Raw genomic sequence first — 20,752 nt, forward strand, 5'->3', positions numbered from 1 at the left:
GCACACCTCCTGCCTGCTTCGAAGGCAATTTAGCGAAGGGGGTTATGTCAATTTCAAGAAATCTACTTCACTATGACTTGCAGCTGCAAGTAGAGAAATGAGCTGATCTTCTCAGCGTGGGTGCATTGCATATCACGTGTAAGACATTACGTGGAGTGACTTGTCTCCTTCATTTTTTCGCTGAACAAATAGGGATCACCCCCACGCAAGGTCCCTAGCTAATCTTCAAGATATTTCCACCCGAACCCGCGGCCGCGGTGTCTTTGTCTGAGATCACTCATGCTTCATAATTCACGTGATGAACGGAGCAAACGGCCCGACCCGCCACGTTGATAAGGTCGCTTCTGCTGCCCTCATCGTCCTCATGCCATCAACCATCATCTTCGCATCGTCTAGATCTCCTTATCTCGTTATTTGTATTTGAGTTTCAGCGTGCGCATGTCTTTAACTACTGTCATTACCAACAATACCGCGACGCTTCGCGATATCGAGCGTCGGCCCTCATGGCAAGGCCACTTGGGACTTCGAGATCGACTGCAACACTTCACATGGGCATGGTTCACCCTTACCATGTCCACAGGTGGCCTAGCAACGCTCCTGCACAGCCAACCTCACAAGTTCCCAGGTCTAAACACCATCGGCACCGTTGTCTTCATCTTTGACCTTCTACTCTTCACCTGCCTCACCTCTGCGATAACAACCCGCTTTATACTCTTTCCCCGAGCCTTTCGCAAATCCCTTCGCAATCCCGCCGAAAGCCTCTTCTATCCATGTTTTTGGCTTTCCATATCTACAATAATTCTTGGCATCCAAGCCTACGGCGTGCCCGCCTGCGGCCCCTGGCTCCCCGTTGTCCTCCGCATAATTTACTGGATCTACGTTGCGTGCACCTTCTCCGTCGCTGTAATCCAGTATTACTTCCTCTTCACCGCGGCCAACTTGACATTTCACTCCATGACCCCGGCCTGGATTCTACCGGTATTCCCAGTTATGCTCTCCGGGACAATCGCAAGCCTCATCGCCCCCGACCAGCCACCAGAACAACGCCTACCCATCATCGTAGCAGGCGTGACGTTCCAGGGCCTCGGAATTCTTGTCAGCATGATAATGTACCCGATCTACCTAGGTCACCTCATGACGGACGGACTACCAGCTATCGACCTCAGACCCGGCATGTTCATCTCGGTCGGGCCACCCTCTTTCACCACCCTCGCGCTGATTGGGATGTCGAATGCGCTGCCGCCGAATTACGGTTTCTTCGCGAGACACCCCATCGCGATCGAAGTGCTTCAGACCCTCGCACTCTTCACCGGCTGCTTCCTGTGGGCGCTCGGCTTTTGGTTCTTCTGCATCTCAGTGATCAGCGCATTGGGCGGGCTGCCCAAGATGGCGTTCCATCTCACGTGGTGGGCCTTTGTGTTTCCGAATGTTGGATTTACGATTGCGACAATTGAAATCGGGCGCGGGTTCGAAAGCGAGGGGGTTCTGTGGCTGGGGAGTGGGATGACCATACTCATAGTGATGACATGGTGTTTCGTGTTCTTTAGCCACGTGAGGGCAGTATTGAGGCATAAGATTCTGTGGCCGGGGAGGGATGAGGATAAGGACGCATAATGAGTGATCAGAAGATACCTTCAAACGTTCGTCTCGCCTTCAAACTCTACCTGTCCAGATCACAAAATTGAACACCACTGGTCCAGCAATTAAACGTGTTCATCTCACACCGACTTAGGAAGATTAGCTAACACTACCATATCCAAAAGGGAAACCGCGATTTCACCCTTTCCGCTTTGTCAACCTCGATCCAATCAATACAGAGCTGGATTAATTTTCAACCAGTTTGAAAGATCAAGAGTACATTTTCACGCATTGTTTCGGTCCGTGCCATCCCAAATTTCACCCCACTTACCCCTTACTATGCCTTCTTAGGTAGACTTGCCGGCATCTCGCGATATTGACTGGATTAATTCAACCCTTATCAATCCCTATTTTGGACCCGCCCAATTCCAATCAATCCGATACTTTTGAACTCCGGCCGCCAAGTACTCGCCACACTGGTTTCCCAGGTATGCTCAGCAGGTCGTATGGTGATCTGTTGTATATGCTGAGCCCGTCCATTCGTCATCGTGCTTCTCCAGAACTTTATGCCGACGGTCATCAAGCGGATGTTCGAATACAGGTTTCCCGTTGGCGGTCATCATAATTCTAGAGTCCTGCCAAAACGGATCGTCATTGGCATTGCCCTGATTCCTGTGGCGATGTCTCGTTTTGTAGTCCGGCAGTACGTATTCTTCAAGCAGCCTTGAGAGCGAGAGGAAAAGAAGTGGTCGAGTTACGAGGGCACAAGGGATGAGATGACGTGGCGACTATCAAGCGATTGGATGCGGCGAGCTCGTATACTTCTGCCCATTGCTACAATCGCGTCTTCGGCGTGCGACACGACAAACACAGGATTTGTGAACTTCGGTCGAAGTCCAAGATTCCTACGTCAAACCACTCCTCTTTACACAAATAGCGTCTTTACGCCAACTTTGTGTATCCTTACATGCTACTGTAAGTTCCACGGGGTCTAGCCAGAGATGCCGGCATCACGCAGAACGGTAGCGACACCAACGAGCTCCCCAGCCTGGAATAATACTGGGGCCAGCACAAAGCCATCAGTGCGCTGAAACATGGGGGTCTACTCCCACATGGCTAGCGCCTGTGGCAACATGACCGCGGCAATGGAGAATACGAGCTGGTATACCAAGGCCGTGCATTGAGTGGCACCGCGTAGGAATTCCGTTTTCATCCTCTGCGCCCTCTATTTCGGCGAGCGCAATCCTTCGCGTCTTGGAACCTTCCGCCGCACGTGGAAGATTCCACTTCCATTCGTCCACCGCAGCTCAATCCCGCCGAATGGACCTGGGCTCTGGTGGATGCGGGGTTCCTTGCCATCCTGGGATCGTTGAACGCCCTTAGGGTCCACAACGGCATCGACAAAGTTTCGGTAGCTAACCTCAGTATTTCTCGGTGACATTGGAAAGTACAGCAGCGATACTTCCTTTAAGCTGGCCAAGGACAACGACCACTTCGCTCCTGTGCCTGGCGAGATACGATACACAAAAATTGTACGAAGACTAGGTCGGTCGCTTGCGATTATTCAACTCACCTTGGATGCCACTGTCGACGACAAAGCCGGATTAAACCAATGCCAACAGAACCCTCTTGTGGCACGATATGCTCTGGGGGATGTGATGGGCATTCATCGGCTACTCTACATTGGCTATTTCCTCGGAAGATTCTATAGCATATCTCCCGAACCGACGGCGAAGAAGGGAGCTCTGTTCCTCGACGGCTACGGGGGAGTGTTACGGCATCATCACAACCGCCTAGTCTCTCTGGGGTTCCAGTGGAGCTCAAAAGGTCTACTTCGTGCATTCTCCCTCTTCGCAGTGCTGCACCTGAGCGGAGTAATTGTCGAGAATGTCGACAAAGCTCTCTTCACCATGAATACCCTCAGGTCTGCAGCATCCACCGCAACCGACCTAGAGATGAACAGCCACTATTGGGAGACCTGGCAGCAAGGCGCTCCTGGGGAAACCGAGCTCGACACAGAGACCGTCTTCGCCATATTGAGGTGGTCGCCAATGGGAGAGGCGAAGCACTACGCTCAAGATCTCGCCAATCTTCGGCAGGCCGTGTTTACCCGTGCTCGTGTTCATGCGAGTAAAGCTGCAATTCTCGATACCGGTTCAGACGAGGTAACCCGAGAGATTCTCCGGCAGCAAGAGAAGAATACCGCAGCTGCCGACGTCAACTCATCAGAGCACCTGCGGAAGACGTCCAGGCAATAGCGGAAACTCCAGCCATGCAGGTTTACAAGCATGATCCGTCTGACCCTAGCTCCCTTGAACGGCTGGAGAACCTGTTTGTGGACCACATCGAGGCCGCCCTTCGTCTCATCAACGAGGTCGAGTTGAGTCGACCCGAAGACGGCTGGGACTCACTGCCTATACTGGATGTGGCCATCGAGAAGCTCGACAAGCTGATTGAAGGCTTCCGCGTGCGAACCACCGTCAATGGGACGAGTTCAAACTACCTGTACGTCTTCCTCAACAGTGTGCAATCCTATTTCTATCTATGGCTAGGCGTCAGAAATCCGGCTGATCGCCCAACTTTTCCAAAAAGAGGCACCAGTTTGGCGGGAATCAAGGCCTCCGACAGAAACAATCGACCCACTGCCATCGATCACGCGCGGCGACATTGGATACAAAGATCGCCTGCTCCTAAAGGAGCTCGACCAAGAACTCCGCCAATTACCGCCCGTCGCCGTCGAGGATGCCTATACCGAACCGTTTGCGTGCCAGCGCATCAACAGTCATGCGGCTTGGGATGCAAGCGATACCACAACCGGCGATATTGAACACTCATACTGGTACGAGCCTGCGAAGGGCATAGAGTTGAGCGATGGCATGCCGGAAGAGCGGAAGGAGAGGCATAACGAGGCGTACTGGGCGCGGGAGCAAGCTTTCCAGGCTCGAACGGAGGAGTTATTTGAGGGAGTTACCCAAACACTGTCGCCGACGACGTCAGGAAGTATCTGCGCGAAGGGCCAATTGTCCAGCCACATCATTGGCCGTGGCAAGACTCCAAATCTCGAGAGCCTCCAGTTCAGGAGGGTACAACTACACCACCCTCAAAGCAGTCGGCCAAAGCAGAACCTCCAGACCCATCTCCACCATCTCCGTATACTCCTCGCGTCACTCCAACGCAACCAGTGTGCCCCACCAAGGACAGATTGGCATCCATCCTCAAGCCACTCAACAAACCAACCCCGCCATCAAAGCAAGTGGCATTTGCGTCCACCACCAAAGGCGCGTCTGAGGGCCCCGCTAAGCTTGGTCATGCTCCAGCTGCTCTCCCCACCACGGCCTCCGCCTCACACACTGCAGAACCTGCCACGGCAGAAGAACATACCGGGACTGCTCTGAAACAGGACCTCGAGCAAGTTCACCCTTCAGCGGCCTCCCCTTCTGTTCATAGTGACACTGAGCCGCCCTCTCTCCCCACACAGCCAAGGTACACAGAAGATCTTGATTCTGACGGTGAGAAATATGACTCGTTTTGGTTCCCGTTTGAACAGCCTGTTCCGTTTAAGGACCCTGTCGCCACTAAGGAAGCTACGACGGAGCAATCTAAGCTTGGAGAACCTGCTTCACAGGCCCTAGTCCCCACGGCGTCATCGTCGGATGAATTAGACAAGAAGACTATCAAGGAGGAGGTATCGGATGAGTTGTGGGTAGCTTACTACTACGTGATCGCCAAGTCGAAGACTAGGCACCAACCCATATACAAGTAGTTGGATTCGAGTACCTGACACACTCGCAAAACCGCCAAGTCGAGCTATTGCGGTTCTTGAAAACGTGATGTCAGATGGATCATGTCCGGTTGTAGCAAACCTCTTCACATTGACCCATGCCGCTCAGCCTAAAACACTTGTCCGCGGAGTCCATACTTCCCGACTAGCCTTGATATCTCTGGACCGCCTCAAGTCGTCCGCTGAACGCTCCGAATTCATATCTCAGGATATCTAGACTTCGTCTTGGAAACCGCGCAGCAACGAGGAAATGGCCCAGTCAAGCCCTTGAGCGCCAAGGAACTTGATATGCTCCACTTCGTCAAGCTTGTCACAGAAGGAGAGGGGTGGGGCCTTGAGTCACACGGATCGATCAGCTCTCATTGAGACATTCATGGCACATTTGGAATTGTTTAAGTAGTACCAGGTAGGTTGAATACCAGTAACTAGATCTCGGGGGTTCGTGGAAGAGATACGGCGACGCGAGCTATGGCATTTTTGTAGCAGACTAGCAAGTAGATGCCCACAAAGCCTCTGGAGGTGCCCTCTATACGGTAGAAGTAGTCGCCAAAAACGACCCAGATCTCGAGACTGTCGTCAAGCGACTACCGGACGAGCTCAAATTCCGCTTCAAAGGCTGCCTCAAACTATATGTCACTGCCAGAGAGTATCTCAAGTCGTTTTGGAGCTCCGTCCACGGATACAAGCCGGGGCACAACTCTACGTGGACTGGAGTCTCTATGCCTCTGTCTGTGGTGGCTCTCTGGATTGTCGAGAATGAGTTCAAGAAAGCACATCTTACCTTCGTGCGTCCAGACTCCTTGCTGGGGAAATTCCGCTAGATCCACTGCATCAACTGTCACGTCCAATGCCTGAATCATCTCGGGTTCCGCTGGGCTACGCCATTCCTGTAGCATATAGCGGACGTGGAAATCTCCGGGAACTTTCGGCCCGTCCTCCCATTGTTTTGGCAACGTACGAAAACATTTGAAGGTTCTCTAGCCCATTCATTTTCACTCAGGTTGCAGCACTACAACCTAGGATCAACAACTCATATGCCAGAAAGCTACTCTCCGAACATCAGCTGTAGAGAACCCAGCTGAAATCTCAGCTGTAGAGAACCGAGCTGAAGCCTCAGCTGTGCAGGGCTCATCTGAACTTACTAGCGCGCCACCCTGGGGGTGGCCCCCTTCCTTCCCCTAATATATATACAACTAGCTAGACGTCTATAGAAATCAGAGTTCACATCAATTTCAACCTGAGTTTTTCAATTCTGCACGATGTCATGTTCTCAGGCCTGCGAATTAGGCCTCGGTCTTTCACAAACCGATATCCTATCTCTTTATCTGAGCAACACAGCTCAGAGTTGTAATTCTATTGTTTTGATAGCGTAGAGAAATATCTGAGGACTCTCTAGCCTAATCATTTTCAATTTCGCACGATGTGACGTTCTTAAGCCTTTGAATTGGGACTTCGTCTGCTACATACCGATCTCCTATCTGTTTGTCCGAGCGACACGAATCAGAGTTAACCTCTTATTATTTCGACAGACGAGAGAAGTGACGGCGTGCGATCGTGTCGACGATTGCGAAAGCCATGACGGCCACGATGATCACCATGGCTCTGAGAAGTACGATGTCGACCTTAGTCGAGAAGGCGAGGAGTGGCTTACCGAGCACGTTAACATCTTCGGATACTCAAAATCTCAGCAAGGGTAAGTATTCACGTATCCAAAAATATGGGTACCCTCGCTCGCCACCGTTTGAGGTGCTTCGGCGCATTGTAAAAACTTGGATGAGATGTCAAATCCTTGGGAGTTTAAATCAAAGAACTTTCCCACGCTCGCTGTCCATACTTGGGCGCTATTCGGAGTGCTTCAGCGCATTCTAACAATTTGGGTCAAACGTCAAGCTCTTGAGAGTCTAAATCAAAGGGCTTTTGCACGCTCGCCGTCGTTACTTGACCGCTGTTCGGAGTTCTTCACCACATTATTGTCAATCTGGAAGAGATGGAAAAGACGGCGTGGCCCAGATTTGAGATTCGAGTGGCGAAGATGTAGCGAAGAAGGCAGTGACTTCATCTGCTAGCATCGCCATCCAAAACCATTGATACGGACGCCTGGCGAAATGTTCAGGCGTACCAGTCCGCCTGGTCGGTGGATCACCGGGCTTGCATCGAAGTGGTTGCTCGGCACGAAGTTGCGGCCTGAAGATTGACTCCACCGGCGACGGCGGACAAGACGCGATAGAAAGCTGTGCGGCTGCCGGTATGGCATGCCAAAACTTCCCTATGTCCAAGATCGTCGCCCTCCGAGACGATCAAATCGCAATTGAGCTGTCTCTTACCCGACACGTTGAGCGCTTCAAGCTTGACAACCCCGAGCACCCCTTGGTTGAGATGCTTGCAGAGGCAGAGGAAAAGGCCAGAGGAGGACGGGCGCGGAAGGGGATTCCAACGGTGAGAGACGCTCGAGATCTGCTCGAGGCCCACGTTATTGGACTGGCGGATCTCGTAACCTGCACCACCTACAAAGCAGAGACCCTTCGAAGTCTCCGCTTCCACGCTACTACCTTGATAGCCGACGAAGTCAGCCAGCTCAGTGAGCCGGACATCTACCCCGCACTCACGGTCGGGGTCCTGAAGCATATCATCCTCGCCGGCCACGACCAACAGCTACCGGTCACCATCTGTTCGTTTGATGCAGGCGCCAACCCGCTCGGTCAGCAGCTCCGATAATCCCCAATGGTTCGCTGACCCGAGCAAAACCCTGCCGTGCGACGTGTCGCGCTGAACACTGTATACCGTGCACCTTTGGCGTTATGGCGCTTCCCAAATGCGCAGTTTTACAAACAACGCCTAGTTGAGCACCCAGGCACCGCCGCCATAACTCCGCTTGACAAGACGATGTTCGACTTCATAGACACCGATGGCTTCGGATGGGGCGCGAACCGATGTGGCAGCGGGAGTTCTTCCCGAACGTCTCGTCACGCGCGCAAGTCGAGGACTTCGGAACGAACTTCACCAATCCTGACCAACAAGGTGTAGTGTGCGACATGATCGTGCGGTTGCTGGCTACGTCCGGCATCAATGCAGAGAACATCGGCGTGATCTGCATGAACAGTGCAGCAGCCAAGAAGCTCCGCAACGAGCTCCGTGAAGCCCTCCCCAACGGCACGGCCCTGCCACAAGTATCCTCGTTTGATGCCTTCATAGGTCAGGAACGCGACATCATGATCGTATGCACAGTCGCATCTTTTGAGCTGTCTGTCACTCGACTGCACCCCTTCGGATTCATCCGAGAGCCTGAACGGTTGAACGTTGCCGTTACCCGAGCAAAGAGATTTTCTTTCTACGTCGCCGACATTTCGCTCTGGCGCTCACAGAAAGAGATACTTGGAAAGAGAGAAATCAAGGACTCTAAGGAGGACGATCAGTGCGATCCAATGTGACGCTGGTTGGACCATAGCACAGGATGGACCACGATTCCGAAGTGAGCCACGACAAAGACTTGCAATGCCGCTGGTATTCATCAAAACGCTTCAAGATGTAAACAAGAGGAGGTTTCGCTGCTGCTGCGGCGTTAAATAAGCCTAGCTGGCGCCCCTGGACTATCTGGCCTCTAGAACTACGAGATGTAAAGAGATGGAGGCTGCAAATTGAGTCTGTGGAAAAGGGGTAGGAGCTTTGAAGTTTAAGGGCCACGAGGCGTGAATTGAAGGTGTAGTAATGTTCCTGCTGAGGCGGTAGATAGTGCTGGGTGGCCCCCTGGACCACCTGGTTTGACAAATCACGGAATGTAAAAAGTTGGAGACTGTGAACTAGAGCGGTGGTGTTGTTGCTGCTGCGGCGGTCGATAGGGCTGGGTGGCGCCCCTTGCATATCTAGCTTTGAGAATTACCAGATGTAAAGAGCGAGAGTGTGTGCATTTAGGAAGTGGGAAAGAACAGGAATCGTCCAAGATGCGACTGTCGCGGGATTGCGCTTGAATATCCGCTTCTCGACATTGATCACATACGGAAAGACCAAAAACTAAACATGAACGATGGCTCGTGGCTCAATCCGAACATGACCATCAGCTCACTGGCAAGCTTGTCCTTTCCATCACTATTGCATCAGCCAGAAAAGCCACAGCCACACCAGTTATGGGCATTCGACGACTGGCAGCTAGAGGGGGATGGCGGGTAAACGCATTGACTCGCATTGTACCAAGAACCAAGATTTGGGTTTCTTGGAATCCAGACAATTTCCTGGAACGAACAACGACACCAAATCATGACGACCCAGCTCTAGTTGGGATGCCGCGGGCGCTGTTGATTATAGGAGCGCAAACCAACTTTCTACAACATCGTATGGTATATCACAGCCGAAGCCTCGGGCCTAGATGGGAGCCCTCATCGGTATGGAGAAAGTAAAGGGCCTTGCACCTACTGGACGATCTCCCGCTCCCGTCAGAATGGCCACTATTCCAGGATATTGTTGGCTTATTGGAGCTCCGCCGGAAGTACTATGAGCAGGCAATGTTCCAGCTCCAAACCCATTCTCACCAGCTCGCGCGTATAGCGAAGACATCCGTCGCTTACGCAGATGGCAATAGTGATCTAGACTGCTTCGCCAATAGAATGTATTGACTAGCAGACAGGTTGGCTTTATTCACACAATTATCAAGATCTTTTGCTCTGATTACCGAGAGCACCCGGGATCAAGCGCCCAGCTCAGAGCCAAGTCAAAACAAGAATGCGAACGTCTTTGCTCGGAATTTGTCCCAGGCCAGGTCCACAGTATCCAAGGAACTTCACGAGACAAAAAATACGCAAGTGCTAGCGAAGGGCAAGCTCCAGCCGGAAAATTCGCCATTCGCAACGGCATTGCGCGCCATGGCAGACGCATACAATAGCGGACTCCAATGGGCTGTTTTACGGGCGCATACAAAACTTCCTGAGGCCACTCCTGCCTTCTCATCCTCGAAAATCAACGATGTTAAACCCTTGAAATCGTGAATCGGGTCACTGTCTTTTACATCTAGATTTCTCTCCTTTCGACCTGTTGAATGAATTGGAGGTGTGTGGCCGTTCGTTGTTTTGAAAATATAAGAGATCTCCTGAGGCCACTCCTACCTTTTCATTTTAAAGAATCAATGATGTCAAACCCTTAAGAACATGAATCAGGTCGCTGTGTCTTTTATCTGGGCTTTTCTCCTGTCTCAACCTGCCGCATAATTCGGAGGTGCGTTGCTGTTATTTTGACAAAACATGAAGCATCCCGAGGCCACTCCTATCTAATCAATCTCATAATTCAACGATTTCATACTTTCGAGCGCGTGAATCGGGCCTGCTTCTTTTACTTCCAGATTCTTTTCCTCTTCGATCGACTGTTTCGGAGTTCAGATCGCGTGCCCATGTTACGACCGAAAGAGATGACACAATTACTGACACGATTACTGTCTCGCAAGCACACTGCTCCCTGAGAAACTCAGGCAAGCTCGAAAAATTTGGACTCTGTAAGCAACCTAACGGTAGTCGACCGAATTGCTACTAGCAACCTTTCTGGAGACTTCATGGCAATCTGGTAGTCATTTCGAGGCGCGACGCATCTACGCAGTTATTTGATAAGCTTGTAGAGAGCCACACAGGTCTAAAACTTGAGATTCTTGTAACTCAGCTTAAGCTAGCACTACCGCCGCCTAGACTACGCAGACGACTCAAGCTGAAAAGGGATTCCGAGTAGCAGCCGATCCAGGAGATGCCGAGAACGCCATCACGAAGATCGAAACGCAGGGCCTTCCGGCCGACCTGCGCGTATCTTCAAAACCTTAACACCTTCCTTCTACCCTCGACAATCGCCAACGCCAACACCCTGTGGTCCTCCTTCTGGACAAGGCAGACGCTGCAGTAGTCATGGCCGAGGCCGAAGAGCCTAGCCAACTCTCGGGCAGTCTACAGGCCGTATTATCACAATGGGGGTTACCGGAGCTGGTCCACCTTGACCTAGTTCAGGAGCGACGCCTCCGTCGAGAAGAAGCCGAGAGGATGATCGACTTTGGTATGTTTGATCTCTTTAAATTCGAAGCAGCACTGACGATTGTGAAGTCCGACAGGATCGGCAGACCAGATTTGGCATCTCGGACGTGGGTTCGTTGAAAGGAAATGTGTCTCAACACACTCCTCCCTCCCCAGAAGTTGCTGGGGGAAATTCTATTTCCACGGCTATCAGCAAAGAGCCGACCGCATGCGGTGCTACTTCAACTCTACAAAACCAATGGAGCATTGCCTTGGAACTTTTCCCGGTATATGCATCAGACGAGGGCCCTTCCGATGGCAAGTCGAAGGTTCTTGATGGAAGTCACACGCAAAATCATCTCAAGGATGCCATTCCGTCGTCAAATAACACGAGTCCAACAAATTGCTCCTCCAGCGCACGCAGCACACCTCCCGCAATCACCCCGGCGCCAGCTTCTAATCTAACCGCGTCAAGTCCTGAGAACTCTTCCCAGAAGCACCGCTACTCTCCAATTTCTCGCGCTGGAACGGATGTGACGCTACCGTGGCTAACGACTGTGTTGCGCGTAAACGACGCCTTGAAGCGGGCCATGGATATGGCGCTCCCATTACCAGTAGGTAGGTACCAGACTTGGCGTTTATCCCAGCATCCGTGCAGAAGCCCATTGAAGCACGTGAGATCAAGAATTATGCCAAAATTCTCACCTCCTTGGTCGACAATGTCCAAAAAGTCGACAAAGATGTCAATCCACTAGAGCTGAAGGAGCGTTCAAACCCAACCTGCGCATGGCAGACGTGACGACCGCAGCCAATGACCTGGCGGCAACCGTCGCCAACCGAGCGAAAACGTCTACCATTGAGGCCTGTAGAGGACACTGGGAAACCTCGTTCATTTGCGATTATATTTCAAGGGCAGTGGACGAGAAAATGGGCGGGCTCCCGCGCGGCCAAGGGAAACAAAAACAGATCCAAATGGAGATTATTGATAAAATAATTGCCTTATCTGGTGAATCATCCGCACATACAGCAAAGACCAGATCTCGGCACCAGCTATACTTTCAGTTCATGTCAGACTTGCGGAGAGAAAGTCCAAAATGGGCTGTAGTCTACATGACCGATACCATCCGGAGCCTTCTCACCAACTCCAAGGTAGACGCAGCGACCCTGATTTCAATATCCAAAGCTTTCGGCCAGCCTATTCTGCGGCCCATCCATCGACTGGAAGAAGAATGGAGCGGCTCCTCCCGCTGAGTGGCTGAGGTGGTGGACCGATTACCCGGCGGCTCGGTCTTGACGCCAGAATTCTGGTCAAACGTAGGGAGTCGCTGGCATTCCCTTGGAGACGCGAAAAGATGGACAAGAGGAAACAACTTTTCGATGAGCATTGCGTTGGTCATAGGCCACGAGGAAGGCGACCAGGCCATTGCCGTTTCTCTCGTCCAACTTCCACCCCACGCCTTTGTTGGGATCTACCCAGGTTGCATTGCCTATGACCCAAATGCGCCTATTCCGAGCGACGCGATTCTAGGACCAGTTCCAGGGCTCTCGCACATGGCAAAAGACGTTTTCGGAAAGCCCTTCGTTGTGACGAGAGAAGGGGACGCTTCCGACGCGAACCTTGTCACGGAACAAGGAGCTGTAGGCCGTGTACATGATGTATTGGATGATGACGATAGAGAAGAGAGAGTGGTCTGGAGGAAGGTGAGGCTATATACAAGAGGTGCTGTGCACCTGCCGTAGCCCTCACCGCTACTCCCTAGCAAACTTGATCGCAGGCTGGCTAGAGTTTCCCATACGGCCTTCGCAAGCTTCTCCGGGCGAGGCCAGATTAAGGCCGGGAAGAAGAGCGAATTGACACCTGTCTTTTCAGAATTCATATAAAGAATGAGGGAATTCTAGGACAGTCACTGCCATCTTTCATTCGACTGCCCATTCAATGAAAAGTCATTCCATGCTACTAGCGGGACCTGCGACATGGAAGACAAGAAGCTCGGCCAATCTTCGACTCCTCCAAATTCAATGGGATCAAAATTCGCAAGCTAAAGTATCCAGAATTAGTATACAACATATGACTGGGGAAGACGGACTTGAGGCCATACGTTGAAGAAATCGAGGGGGATGTATACCTGGGCCGTAAAATCATCCTCTGCGGCATTTCCGAATGTCTCTGCGGTGCTCCCTGGAGGCGTCATTGCTCGCATACTGGGCACGGTGGTCGTTGCCTGCGTCGATCGAGCCTTTTCAGAGACCATACGGGCCCAGTGTGCAATATCCCTGGTGAACGGAAACGAAAGTCGTGATGCCGTTGAAAAGTCGATATATCCAAAATATGCGGCGATCATGTCCATCAATTGAATATCGGAGGGAATCGTTGGTAGCGTAGGAAATCTGAGAATGTGAATGAATAGGTTGATCATGCCGAGAATGGGGTAATAAAAGATGAGCCTAAAATATGGTCAGCGATTCCATTTTCCAGACTTCACATCTTCGTGCGGTAAGCTCGACTCTTACCATGCAGGAGCCTCGGCGTCAATGCTGATGTCTCTTGTTGCCAAGACTAAGTTCCGTGACGCTTCAGCGACGATTCTGGTGCTCGATTCCATTCTCTCTCGAAGATCAGTGCTTGAGTCGGAGGCAAAGCCTATCAGGTTCCATGGGTATCCAAAGAAAGAATGGATGGATATCAAACTTCCATGGTAGGCGAAGTGGAGATATAGTAGGTGTTCGAGCTGGGCTCCATCTGGGAGATTGGATTTCTTGAAGGGTAGGTCCAAACGAAGAGCCGCTGGAATACTCTGATACCAAGAATGCAGTCGTCTATCAAGCTTCTCTACCGTGCTGACCAATTCAGCAGGAGATCGTTGCCCAGACTTAGCTCGCGATAAGTGTCTCATGGTTGATGATGAAATCTGTGCGTGCTCGATGAAAGAAGTGAACAGTTGAACATGTATTTCCCTCCCATTTGGTGCTAATGTGGGTAGTACACATGTAATCTCGTCATCATCTATTGCCTGCAGACAAAGTCAGTACGAGTGATCGCATGGCATGCAGAGAACGTACGGAAGGCCGTCCAGATCGATATGCAATGTGTTTCTCGTAAATGTAGATTGACCACCAAAGCCAACTACGATATGTCATTTCGGCCGGTGGGATGCTAGTAGACGGCGGTGGTTGTAAATGAAGTGCTTTTGATTGAGCTAGTCGCAGGGCATTGCTGATGAGCATGTACTCAAGTTTAGGCACCCCCATCCCTTCTACGAAGAGTGCCTACGCGATGCAGGTGAATAGCAAATACGCGGGTAGGAATGATAGGACTTACCATAACCAACAAAGCCTCAATCGCAGAGGTATTCGAGGGGAAATACACCAGCTCGGTATGCACTAACAGAGCGTTTTCGAAGAATCTCCAAGATTCATTCTGGGCTTCTGCCCATGCGTCTCTTGATATCTTTTGGCAGAGCACAAATCTGCATCCAAAGGCGTAAACCATGTTCCGAAGCGCATACCAAGCCGGGTCCTCGTCGGGGTCTGAGATCTCGTTTCTTCCCATGTGGGCTTGTAGACGAGCTTCAAAGGCGTGGCGATTGATTGTTCCAATGTCTGCTTCCACAGTATGTTCGAAGTAAGCTGCACACCTCTAAGATCAGCCTGGCAAGGACCAAATCTTTGGGGGACCAACCTTTAGTATAGGACCAAGCGGTCTCATGATCTGGTTCGGGCCTCGGGTGTCTGTTCATTCGTTGCATCTTCAGTCCGCGAGAAACGACGGTCGCCAGTGAGGAGGCGCTGTGATTGAAATCAGGGATGCCAATCTTTTGTGAAACCCATTTTACTCCTGAATCGGAGCAGATAGACATATATGACTGCGGTCCTATAATAAATCAATGCGAAGCCAGCTTAAGAAAGGGCGTGGGTGCAGAAAAATGCCCACCATGATGCTCCGTGGTACTACTCTGGAAACTTCGTATCAGTATCGACCTCAAGGCTACAGAAATCGGACATACTGTATCTGTTGGAGATATTATCGAAGTCTGAGTTTGCGATTGAGCGCTTTCGTCAAGATCGGAATACGCGGGTCGCGAAAGGGTCTGGAAATCTTGCCGCCAAGTGAGGGGCGTTACGGACCGAACGACAGGAGCTACGTTGAGGCCGCTTTGCCTATCGTTCACCGAAGCCTGAGTTCGATGAGAGGACGCGAAGGAGGGACGTCGTTGACGCGCTAGGAGAGCTGATCGAGGGGATTCCATTGCGGGCATATGCGTAGTGATAGTCGGGACACTGTCTATGGCATTCTCACGGGGAGGCGATGGCATAAATAGCTGCCCGATGGTAGTTCGAGGGCTTTGGCTGAAGCTATCAGACTCATTTTGATGGGCAATGCCAGCGGCAGCGAGAAGGGCCTCGGCGCGTTCTGCTCGCATTTGAAGCAGTCGATGTCGTTCGCGCGTATTTTTGCGCACCAAAGGAATGGTGATGCATTCTTCGTGGTGCAGGGCACAGTTCTTGCATGGCTGCTTCGCATCACCTACAAGCACGTTCAGTCAGCGGAGCTTCGTGAAAAGGCTGCTTATCACCGACATTTGATCTTCTTGAGACGGCAGTACTCGCACGCTCGCGCACACTTTGCGTTGTCCCTTTGGCTTGCCATGCTAGCACATGCAACTTCGAAGTGGCGTAGAGGGATGGGAAGCTGTGTCGAGGTTCCGGAGGTAAGCAGAAGAATTCGGGTAGAGGACCTTGGACACCGGACATTGGGTCCGAACGCGCGGGGACCCCGCAAATATTTTCTAACGCTTAAAGCAAGCTGCTTTTCTTCCCACACCTTGCCCAATCCATATCTTTAGTTTGTGGGGTTAGATGAGGCGGAACTATATCCTGGCAGCCACGAGATGGTTTCGGGAGCAAATTACAGGTCCGAGTAGAATACTCCTCCACACCTCGCCTGAAGCCCACATCAGATCTCCGCAGACCGAGCACCTATGAATTTCCCAGTGATCAAGATATGATTTACTTGCAGTCTCGTTGGAACAGGGTCACAGAAGGCTGATATTTGTCAAGATGTTACTACATTGCAGCAGCATAACCCTAGTAAGAAAGAGTATCGGAAGTCCAGAGCAAGGCCTCTTCGGCTGAGAAATAAGAAGCGGGGCTGGGGCACTGCATCATTTCTTCTCCAGCTGTCAGAGAGCGAAATCCGTTCTTTGCAATTCACTTTAGCGTGAATCTCATGGTTCTGCTCCTTATCATATCCCATACATGCTTAAGCTATGGAATTGTCCGTCGCCTCAATCCACTTTCGCTACGCCCTTATTTTCCATCCGCCACAGCCTCCTGAATTGCTTTACTCAATGGTGCGGTGTCCTGGAAAGCACACGGTTGTCAGTTCTTTCATCCACCAAGTATTCCAGGATTAGTTACTAGTCGAAGCGGGAAACATACCGCCCACACGTTATAATCCTTGATCTTCGGCTTCCCGCCCGCAGACTCGGGTGCGACGAACAGGATCCTCGCGGTGAACTCGCTCGCATTCTCTTTGCCATTCGGGAAGCCCATAGTCACATGCCCGACGATCAAGAGATCTTTCGCTTCTGCATCGTGCACATAGACGCGGAGGACTTTGTGGCGGCGCGTCTGGATTATCTTCCAGGCATTGTCGCGGGCGTGGCGGATGGCTACGCAGAGCGTCCCCAGTCAGCCACGAGAACCGAAGACATTAAGAAGTTCCAAAACTGGAGGTTGTACCGTCAGTGCCTTTGGCTGTCCCAGCGCCTCCGTGCAGAACACCATCGCTTGTGAAGATCTCGTCCGCGAGCTTGTCGCCCACGCCCGCGCTTTTGTCGTCTAGTAAGTTGAAAAGTGTATCGATTATGGTCTTCTGAACGTCCGGGACCGGTGTTGAAGTCGGCCACTCAGTGTTTTCGGTGTTGTAGCCCATTTTCTATTGCTGCGGTGTCTGGGTATATCAATAGGAGAGAGGGTACGTAGAGAGGGTACGTGGGGAGGGGGAAGTGGAATCAATCTCGTAGAAGTAAAAGAATGCAAACGTGGAAAGGTTCGATGTCATTAGATTGCAGAAGAATGGTTTGAAAGCACGAAATCACGAGATGTTGGACCCTGGGAGGGAGCTTGCAGTTTCCCCACTACTGCCCCTCATGTTGTCAAGCTACTGACATAAGGTTCGATAATCCCTCCGGCTCCGCGAGCTGCGGGGAATGACGATCATGCGGAAGAATTGTGATTAGTGAAATCTGATGTCTGTCCGGCCGGAGCGTCTCGTCCGGACCATTTACCATCTGCTTCCGGAGTGGCCAATCGGCGAAGAGTGTTCGGAGCCATGAGGCCCGAAGGTACCTTTGGAAGGGCGGGTTTCGGAAGACCCGATGGGCTGGTAGCGAGTCTGGGGTTGAGCTTATTTCTACCTAGTACGTGGGTTTCGATACCGTAAGCGAGAATTTGACAGCAGACAGGTGGTTAGCGACGCGGGGGCTGAAGCTATGGCAAAGCTACTTGGCGCATCCTCTGGTGAAACTGAGTACGTGATCATGGCAATTGTAGAGGCTAATCGACCGCCCGAAGGTAGATTGTGAGGATATGCAGCCACTATTCATCCGCCCTTGCGCGGCTATGGTACAAAACGAGCACCATTCATTTTCCTTCAATGAGAAGATACATTCAGAGATCTGGAATCCCCCTTGGGCCGCTCTCAATCCTCTTCTTAATCGACTTCTCATCCTCGCCCGCCCTAAGCCTCCTAATGAGGTCTTCTGGCTCAAAGTCCGTTCCAAACGGATTCTCCTCAAATTCCTTCGACATCATGAACTTCGTGGCATCGTCTGGGACGTCGAAATTGTCTACCTGCGTCTCAATCATGTTTCCATCGGGATCTTTGTAGTATATCGACGTCGTAGGACCGTGGTTCACACTCCATGCGGGCAGAATGCCCTTGGCTTTGCGCTGACGATATGCCAGAGCTAGGTCCTCCAACTTCTCGTAAGCGAAAGCAATGTGCTCTAGGCCTGAGCTCGTAGGGACCTTGGGGCCGGTTCCTGGGACGGCGAGAAGTGCAATGCGGTGGTGCTCCTCGTCATAGGTGAGGAAAGAGAGGAAGTCGTTCTCGTAGGCGGCGGACGCGCCGAGGAATGTTTTGTAGAAGTCGACCATTTCTTTGAACTTCGCGGTTCGTAGGACGACGTGAGCGAGGATTGCGGGGGACTTGACCTGGTCGGTAGGGGCGTCGAAGTCGATTGTCACCGTCATATTGTCCGTGATGTATGGCGTGTTGAACTACGTTATGAGGAGTGGTTTTTGAACGCGCAGATTATGTGCCTTTTGAGCAGCATTTAAAGTACTCGAAGTAAGTACAATACTTAAGGCCCGTATGCGCCGCAAGGTCGGCTGATCCATGCCGTCTTCTTTCCTTGTGATCTGCATCTAGCTACTATGAATATCCTGGGATTAGGGTTCAAAGCCCTGGTCTCGGATGCTGTTTCGGGATCGCGGTGTGCGAGGCGGAGATTATTCACCGGTCCGGTCTAGCACCCACCACCGAACCATCCGGATGGCCAGGACTGCTTTCTCCCTGGTCCACTTTTGTTGACATGAGCCCTGACCTGCTGATTTTCTGTGGGTAGTACAGCAGATAATGTGCTGCAGCTTCGTACATTGCCATTTGCCTCGTCAGAATTTATGGTACAGCTCGTACCTTCACTTGGAAAACGCGGCTGGAAAAATTAAAAATGTTCACAGAATTAGACATGTGAAGTTGCCAATAGTGTCAAATTATAAATGCGTGTCCTCATCTTCACCTCTTCAAGCCTCCAGCAACTTATGCAACGACCCAAGCCCCGATTCGAAAAGCGACGTAAGATACGGCCCCGCGACCTTTATGCCCTCTTCATCTGCCTCGTCAGCATCCGCCCACCACGTAATCTTCGTCCCATTCTCTCCGTTTCTCTCCAACCTCGTGTTTCCGTACAAGCCTTTGACTGGGTACGGATGGGGGTCTAGAACAAGATATTCGGTGAAATAGTCGTCTGGGTCATATCGTATCATCCTCTCACTTAGTTGGTTTCCCTTCACAATGACCGACCGCACTGCACCGACCTCGACATTTGGAGGGGATAGCGAGCAGGACTTTACACCCGGCATCCAGAGCTTGAGACTAGCCCAGCCGGGACCGAAGACGGGCCATAACTCATCGGGAGAGCAGTTGAACGTCTGGACGACTTCGGTGACGAGTGTGCGGCCCATGGCTATGGTCCCGGGTTTGGTTTGCGGATTGAGAGAATTATGAAAATATCGTATTTTTTTGCGTCGAGTGGTATTTCTAAATTCGGACTACTTGTGGGTTAGAGTCTTGCGGTTTCCAGACGAAAGAGCGAGTAATACTTGCTTGTGATAGTTCTCCCGAGGCACGTGAAGCTACCCCAGATTTTTAAGAGATGCGGGGAGAAATGTTGCGGGGAACCTGGATATATTAGTAGCCTGGGTAATGCCAAGTTATAAACTCCGGTACACGGACTAGCCGGCATCCGACACATGGGCTTATCTTTTTCCTTCGTTACTGAATAACGCAGGGTTTGCGGATGCTTCCCTCCAGCTGCCATACGTTTGTCGGTATCCGCCTACCGGGAGTACCACGAGACCAGCTGCCGGCATCAGTACTGCCTAGCTTCAATGCAGATCTAACCCAATAGCGTGTTACATACATACTAATTTCGAGTCATGTAAGAAGGATGTTGAAGTAATATCATAAATCCGGGCGCGTGCCATTTCCATCTGCAGCTCATCACTTGAAGCTATTGAGATCGGGGCTTACACAATGAATGGCAATCTCTTCACCGGCGCCGCGTTAGGTATTGGACGAGCCACTTTCCTCAAGGTAGATTAACTGGGAGCAGCCGGCATTGCAATCAGCAATTTCAACACGGACGAATTGGAGAATGGGAACGTACGATGAGCGTTAATGCAAGCGGCGTGCTCTATTTATTGTATGCGCGCTCAGTTGGGAATGATCAAGAAACAAGGAAGTTTCATTATCAACATCCCAAGCGTATCCGGGATTCAAACCCATGCTCACAATGCACCCTATTCTGCAAGCAAGCACGCAGTGATCGGATGACTGCTTTTGCATCTGCGAGCTCTCAAGGAGAACCACGGATCAGTGGCGTTTTTTCGTACAAGTTGATTCCTGAAAGTGAAGGGTAATCGAGCACTGATTACGGAAGCAGAGGCCCAATTGATACAACTCCCTTCGGAAGGGCGAGAAGCAAGGTCTCTGGACAGAGGATCTCTCAATTCGCCCGTATCAAGCGGATGGCGCAGCCGGGAGAGGAGGCCAATTTACTCAGGTTGAAATTGATGTGAACTCTGATTTCTATAGACGTCTAGCTAGTTGTATATATACTAGGGGAAGGAA

At 51.4% G+C, this 20,752-nt stretch overlaps 9 protein-coding genes across 9 annotated transcripts; 5 read left to right on the plus strand and 4 right to left on the minus strand.

Moving 5' to 3' along the window:
- The first annotated feature begins 459 nt into the window (after positions 1 to 459).
- On the plus strand, positions 460 to 1,820 carry BDZ99DRAFT_461955 (C4-dicarboxylate transporter/malic acid transport protein). The gene has a single exon (XM_033719732.1). The coding sequence runs from the start codon at positions 571 to 573 to the stop codon at positions 1,612 to 1,614; it is 1,044 nt and encodes a 347-aa protein (XP_033578968.1). The 5' UTR covers positions 460 to 570; the 3' UTR covers positions 1,615 to 1,820.
- Positions 1,821 to 2,579: 759 nt separating this feature from the next.
- Positions 2,580 to 5,576, plus strand: BDZ99DRAFT_475475 (uncharacterized protein; the record flags this gene model as incomplete). Its single annotated transcript, XM_033721986.1, has 7 exons — positions 2,580 to 2,660; positions 2,699 to 2,740; positions 2,994 to 3,743; positions 3,857 to 4,045; positions 4,131 to 4,661; positions 4,799 to 5,277; positions 5,309 to 5,576. 7 exons carry the CDS (start codon positions 2,580 to 2,582, stop codon positions 5,574 to 5,576), a joined length of 2,340 nt encoding a protein of 779 aa, XP_033578969.1.
- A 2,051-nt stretch (positions 5,577 to 7,627) lies between these two features.
- BDZ99DRAFT_519243 (uncharacterized protein) lies at positions 7,628 to 8,074 on the plus strand (the record flags this gene model as incomplete). The annotated part of the gene is made up of 1 exon (XM_033725387.1): positions 7,628 to 8,074. One exon carries the CDS (start codon positions 7,628 to 7,630, stop codon positions 8,072 to 8,074), a length of 447 nt encoding a protein of 148 aa, XP_033578970.1.
- Positions 8,075 to 8,129: 55 nt separating this feature from the next.
- On the plus strand, positions 8,130 to 9,134 carry BDZ99DRAFT_285257 (uncharacterized protein). Its single transcript, XM_033714047.1, has one exon. It carries the CDS (start codon positions 8,275 to 8,277, stop codon positions 8,785 to 8,787), a length of 513 nt encoding a protein of 170 aa, XP_033578971.1. The 5' UTR covers positions 8,130 to 8,274; the 3' UTR covers positions 8,788 to 9,134.
- Positions 9,135 to 11,001: 1,867 nt separating this feature from the next.
- BDZ99DRAFT_569939 (uncharacterized protein) lies at positions 11,002 to 12,585 on the plus strand (the record flags this gene model as incomplete). The annotated part of the gene is made up of 3 exons (XM_033727941.1): positions 11,002 to 11,377; positions 11,425 to 11,952; positions 12,128 to 12,585. Exons 1-3 carry the CDS (start codon positions 11,233 to 11,235, stop codon positions 12,583 to 12,585), a joined length of 1,131 nt encoding a protein of 376 aa, XP_033578972.1. The 5' UTR covers positions 11,002 to 11,232.
- Positions 12,586 to 13,332: 747 nt separating this feature from the next.
- On the minus strand, positions 13,333 to 15,206 carry BDZ99DRAFT_560742 (uncharacterized protein). The gene is made up of 5 exons (XM_033727294.1): positions 15,014 to 15,206; positions 14,654 to 14,961; positions 14,395 to 14,601; positions 13,846 to 14,345; positions 13,333 to 13,779 (listed from the first exon to the last, which is right to left on the minus strand). The coding sequence occupies exons 1-5, from the start codon at positions 15,189 to 15,191 to the stop codon at positions 13,389 to 13,391; spliced, it is 1,584 nt and encodes a 527-aa protein (XP_033578973.1). The 5' UTR covers positions 15,192 to 15,206; the 3' UTR covers positions 13,333 to 13,388.
- Positions 15,207 to 16,370: 1,164 nt separating this feature from the next.
- BDZ99DRAFT_461958 (uncharacterized protein) lies at positions 16,371 to 17,441 on the minus strand. Its single transcript, XM_033719733.1, has 3 exons — positions 17,077 to 17,441; positions 16,774 to 17,006; positions 16,371 to 16,695 (listed from the first exon to the last, which is right to left on the minus strand). Exons 1-3 carry the CDS (start codon positions 17,267 to 17,269, stop codon positions 16,642 to 16,644), a joined length of 480 nt encoding a protein of 159 aa, XP_033578974.1. The 5' UTR covers positions 17,270 to 17,441; the 3' UTR covers positions 16,371 to 16,641.
- Positions 17,442 to 18,006: 565 nt separating this feature from the next.
- Positions 18,007 to 18,591, minus strand: BDZ99DRAFT_384746 (Glyoxalase/Bleomycin resistance protein/Dihydroxybiphenyl dioxygenase; the record flags this gene model as incomplete). The annotated part of the gene is made up of 1 exon (XM_033715396.1): positions 18,007 to 18,591. One exon carries the CDS (start codon positions 18,589 to 18,591, stop codon positions 18,007 to 18,009), a length of 585 nt encoding a protein of 194 aa, XP_033578975.1.
- A 507-nt stretch (positions 18,592 to 19,098) lies between these two features.
- Positions 19,099 to 19,755, minus strand: BDZ99DRAFT_497606 (uncharacterized protein). The gene is made up of 2 exons (XM_033723529.1): positions 19,727 to 19,755; positions 19,099 to 19,671 (listed from the first exon to the last, which is right to left on the minus strand). Exon 2 carries the CDS (start codon positions 19,582 to 19,584, stop codon positions 19,144 to 19,146), a length of 441 nt encoding a protein of 146 aa, XP_033578976.1. The 5' UTR covers positions 19,585 to 19,671; positions 19,727 to 19,755; the 3' UTR covers positions 19,099 to 19,143.
- Between the last annotated feature and the right edge of the window lie 997 nt (positions 19,756 to 20,752).

This window comes from Mytilinidion resinicola (genome assembly GCF_010093595.1).
Source record: "Mytilinidion resinicola strain CBS 304.34 unplaced genomic scaffold BDZ99scaffold_7, whole genome shotgun sequence".
NCBI lineage: Eukaryota > Fungi > Ascomycota > Dothideomycetes > Mytilinidiales > Mytilinidiaceae > Mytilinidion > Mytilinidion resinicola.

What these genes read in the sequence shown, in the direction of transcription:
- BDZ99DRAFT_461955 (XM_033719732.1), top strand. Translation starts at nt 571, where the DNA reads ATGTCCACAGGTGGCCTAGCAACGCTCCTGCACAGCCAACCTCACAAG.
- BDZ99DRAFT_285257 (XM_033714047.1), top strand. Translation starts at nt 8,275, where the DNA reads ATGGGGCGCGAACCGATGTGGCAGCGGGAGTTCTTCCCGAACGTCTCG.
- BDZ99DRAFT_560742 (XM_033727294.1), bottom strand. Translation starts at nt 15,191, where the DNA reads ATGTCTATCTGCTCCGATTCAGGAGTAAAATGGGTTTCACAAAAGATT. An exon ending in TTGAGGCTTTGTTGGTTATG is followed by an intron (nt 14,602 to 14,653) that starts GTAAGTCCTATC and finishes TGCATCGCGTAG; the next exon opens with GCACTCTTCGTAGAAGGGAT. An exon ending in GACGCCGAGGCTCCTGCATG is followed by an intron (nt 13,780 to 13,845) that starts GTAAGAGTCGAG and finishes ACCATATTTTAG; the next exon opens with GCTCATCTTTTATTACCCCA.
- BDZ99DRAFT_461958 (XM_033719733.1), bottom strand. Translation starts at nt 17,269, where the DNA reads ATGGGCTACAACACCGAAAACACTGAGTGGCCGACTTCAACACCGGTC. An exon ending in GACAGCCAAAGGCACTGACG is followed by an intron (nt 17,007 to 17,076) that starts GTACAACCTCCA and finishes CGCTCTGCGTAG; the next exon opens with CCATCCGCCACGCCCGCGAC. An exon ending in AGGATTATAACGTGTGGGCG is followed by an intron (nt 16,696 to 16,773) that starts GTATGTTTCCCG and finishes TGTGCTTTCCAG; the next exon opens with GACACCGCACCATTGAGTAA.
- BDZ99DRAFT_497606 (XM_033723529.1), bottom strand. Translation starts at nt 19,584, where the DNA reads ATGGGCCGCACACTCGTCACCGAAGTCGTCCAGACGTTCAACTGCTCT.